The sequence below is a fragment of the Triticum aestivum genome, chromosome 5D (genome assembly GCF_018294505.1).
Source record: "Triticum aestivum cultivar Chinese Spring chromosome 5D, IWGSC CS RefSeq v2.1, whole genome shotgun sequence".
Classification (NCBI taxonomy): Eukaryota; Viridiplantae; Streptophyta; class Magnoliopsida; order Poales; family Poaceae; genus Triticum; species Triticum aestivum.
In genome coordinates, this window is record NC_057808.1 from 537,018,712 (window position 1) to 537,022,073 (window position 3,362).

The 3,362-nt window shown below is 55.9% G+C and overlaps 1 protein-coding gene across 1 annotated transcript; it reads left to right on the forward strand.

Moving 5' to 3' along the window:
- Positions 1–1,025: 1,025 nt before the first annotated feature.
- On the forward strand, positions 1,026–3,152 carry LOC123126061 (uncharacterized). The gene is made up of 4 exons (XM_044546470.1): positions 1,026–1,709; positions 1,812–1,863; positions 1,963–2,030; positions 2,518–3,152. The coding sequence occupies exons 1-4, from the start codon at positions 1,329–1,331 to the stop codon at positions 3,088–3,090; spliced, it is 1,074 nt and encodes a 357-aa protein (XP_044402405.1). The 5' UTR covers positions 1,026–1,328; the 3' UTR covers positions 3,091–3,152.
- Positions 3,153–3,362: the final 210 nt, after the last annotated feature.

Consider the following 3,362-nt stretch of genomic DNA (forward strand, 5'->3'; position numbering starts at 1 on the left):
TCCTCACGAATACTTCTTCGCGTTAGAATTATCCAATCTTAGGCCTCCTTTGGTTTAGAGGAATCTTGTAGGAATTTCATAGGATAGGAAAAAAATCCTTTAGAGACCTTTGGTTTGTAGAAATGGAATCCTATTTCTATGGAGGAATTCTTCCTATCCTCCACATTTCATAGGAAAATAAACATTAGCTTAGACTCAATGGAAAAAAATCCTATGATGTGAATCAAAGGACATCTCCTTCCCTATTCCTACTCATAGGATTTGAGATACATGTCATCTTATTCATATGACTTTCCTATTCCTACGATTTTCCTACCCTATGAACCAAAGAAGGCCGTACATGTTGTATCCGCACAATACGGATTTGAATCAGTTTAGGCATGGAAGGCACCAGAAATTACCCATGGATCCTCAAGGGAGTGAATAGCAGGAAGCGTGTTCGCTCGATGGTTCACAAGAAGCAACGCCGACGAGGAAATCGCCGGCTGCCAACTCCGCAAGTTTCTGCTGCTACAATCATTGAGTGGCCATCGGCTGCTTCGATCCCATCCGTGACTCGACGTGAAGCGACCTGCACCTTCCATCGTGGAGTGCCACAATGCCGGGGAAAGCAGGACAGGCAGCAGCTCAACGCATCCGCTTGGCCATCTGATGAAAGTCCCTGAAAATTTGGCCCCAGGGAAGCAGTGAGCGCGCTAGCTCGGTCGTGTAGATCTCAGCTCGATTTCCGGTTCAGCAGACGCGATGCGGGGGCTTTTTGTTCCTCGTTTCGCACAAAGACCTGGCAGGCGACACGACTTGCATGCACCCGCAATCCCCGCTCTTTCCGGCTCCACTCCTTCGTCCTCCTCGGAACCGCCCCTCCCGCTCCCACTCCCTCTCGCCTCGATCTCCTCCCCACCCCACTCCACCAGGCGCACAAGTCACGCCAATAAAAACCTCTCTTCATCCCCCGACACCTGGTTCACAAGAGGCAACGCCGACGACGAAATCGCCGGCTGACACCTTGCCGGGTTTCTATTGCTACAATCAGAGAATGACCATCGGCTGCTTCGATCCGACGATCCCATCCGTGACTCGAAGCGCAGCGGCCAGCACCTTCCAGCGTCTGAGTGTCACAGTGCCGGAAAAAGCAGGACAGGCAGCAGCTCAACGCATCCGCATGGCCATGCTGTGCAAGTCCCTGAAAATTTGTTCCGAGGGAAGCACTGAGGGCGCTGGCTTGGTCGTGTAGATCTCGATTTCCGGTGCAAGCTAGACGCGATGCGAGGGCTTTTTCTTTTTATCGTTTCGATTCGAAAACAAAGCTAGCTGGCGACACGACTTGCATGCACCCGCAATCCCCGCTCTTTCCGGCTCCACTCCTTCGTCCTCCTCGGAACCGCCCCTCCCGCTCCCACTCCCTCTCGCCTCGATCTCCTCCCCACCCCACTCCACCAGGCGCACAAGTCACGCCAATAAAAACCTCTCTTCATGCGCCCACTTCCTGCTTGACCAGAGATCACTCGTACACACGCGCGTGCTCTGCTCTGCTCCGCCGTACGTCCATCGATCCATCGACCGGTCCGGCCACGTCAATGGCGGACGCGGCCGGGAAGGCGCAGGCGGCCCGGGACGTGTGCGCGGCGTCGGCGGCCTTCGCGTCCTGCCCGCACCGCCGCCGCTCCCCGCGCCGCGCGCACTTCGTCGACTGGTACCTCGTCCTCGCCGTACGTATACAATACATACGCATGCACATCCTTCGTCCTCCTCGCTGCGCCTCCGTTTTCGGCGTCGTGTTAATTAACTCGGAACTGCTGCATGTATGGCAGATTGGCGAGGCCGCGTCGGAGGACGCCATCAAGCGGCGCTACCGGCACCTCGGTACGCATGCATCACGCCATCGTTGATCGCCGCGTTTAATTACTGATCGTACATTTGTACACTGACGGTAGTAAATAAAATTGACTGATTCATGTGCAGCTCTGCAGCTGCACCCGGACAAGAACAGGCATCCCAAGGCGGAGGTCGCCTTCAAGCTTGTCTCCGAGGTACAGTACGTAATTTACACACGCCTCTCCGCATGCGCGTGCAGTGGGCTGGGGAGTGCTACTTTTTCATGATGATTTTGCGGTTCACTTGGAATCTTTGCCTTTTTTCCTTGTTGCTGCTGCCTTTCTAGCACTCCTCTCCGCATACTAGTAGTCTGTACGTGACGACGATGATCACTCCAGTAGTGCTAGGTTGTTGCGATCGCTCCGAAACGGACGGGAAGAGATTGGAAGTTTGTTTTGTTTGTTACCTTGATCGATCCGTCGCCCATGCATGCATGGCCCCTTCGAATTCGACTTGTTTTTAGGCCAACCAACTCCGGTTGAATGCGCGATTCAATTCAATTCAATTTGAGTAGGAGTAATTGCAATTATTCTAATTTACGCCTGGCGGTCATGTTGCCTCCACGTCAACGGTTAAAAAAGCATTTGTACTGTACTGTACTGTATATTTGTGCTCTGACGTGGCGTGCATTTCGTTTGGCAGGCGCACGCGTGCCTGACGGACAAGGCGCGCCGGCGGGCCTTCGACGCCGAGCGGGCCACGGCCTTCTGCGCCGCGTGCCACGACCGTGCGAGGGCCGCCACCACGCCCTGCGCCCCCACCCGGCGCCGCGCCAGCGACAGGAGGACGCCGGCGTCGTCCGAGGCAGCGTCCGCACAGCAGCAGCACAACAAGGCCCGTGGCTCCGTCGCAAAGCAGCAGGGCGGCGGCAGGAGGAGGCCGCCCTCACCGACGACGCAGGCGCTGCGGGAGGTGCAGAACCGGCTGCGGGACGAGTGCAGGGTCATCGACGGCTGCCTGCGAGCCAACGCTGCCGGCGCGCGCAGGCGCCAGTCCTTCCCGCTCTTCGACCCGTCCGACCGGCAGCGCTTCCCGGACTACCCGCACGCCCGGCCCCCGCCGTCGTTCGCCGAGTGCCGGCCGTTCGAGGAGGAGGAGGAGCTCGGCGCGGGCCACGGCCACCAGAGCTGGTGCACAAACGGCAGCTGCGAGTCGCCGGTGTACCAGGTCAGGACCGCGCCGGAGCGCGCCGCGAGGACGAACCGCCCTTGGTGATATATGATATGCTCACAGGCTCACAGCAGAGCGCACCAATTAACTCGCTCTTTTCCCTCTCATTTTGAAGTCAGATTCTCATTTTGAAGCAGGCAGCAGACAGACAGATTCTCATTTTGAAGTCCCTCACGTTTTACTACACGATACAACTCAGAAGATCTTTATTCATATTTCTCCCACTTCTCATAATTCACACTGCAGTATTCTGCAAAATATGTTACGAATTTACCGTCTGTAATGGATGATAAAGCAAACCAGATTTTTAGTGGTTA

Bases quoted from the DNA above. Each gene is read 5' to 3' on its own strand.
- LOC123126061 (XM_044546470.1), top strand. From the start codon at position 1,329: ATGCACCCGCAATCCCCGCTCTTTCCGGCTCCACTCCTTCGTCCTCCT. The intron at 1,710-1,811 runs GTACGTATACAA...CATGTATGGCAG, and splicing joins ACTGGTACCTCGTCCTCGCC to ATTGGCGAGGCCGCGTCGGA. The intron at 2,031-2,517 runs GTACAGTACGTA...TTCGTTTGGCAG, and splicing joins CCTTCAAGCTTGTCTCCGAG to GCGCACGCGTGCCTGACGGA.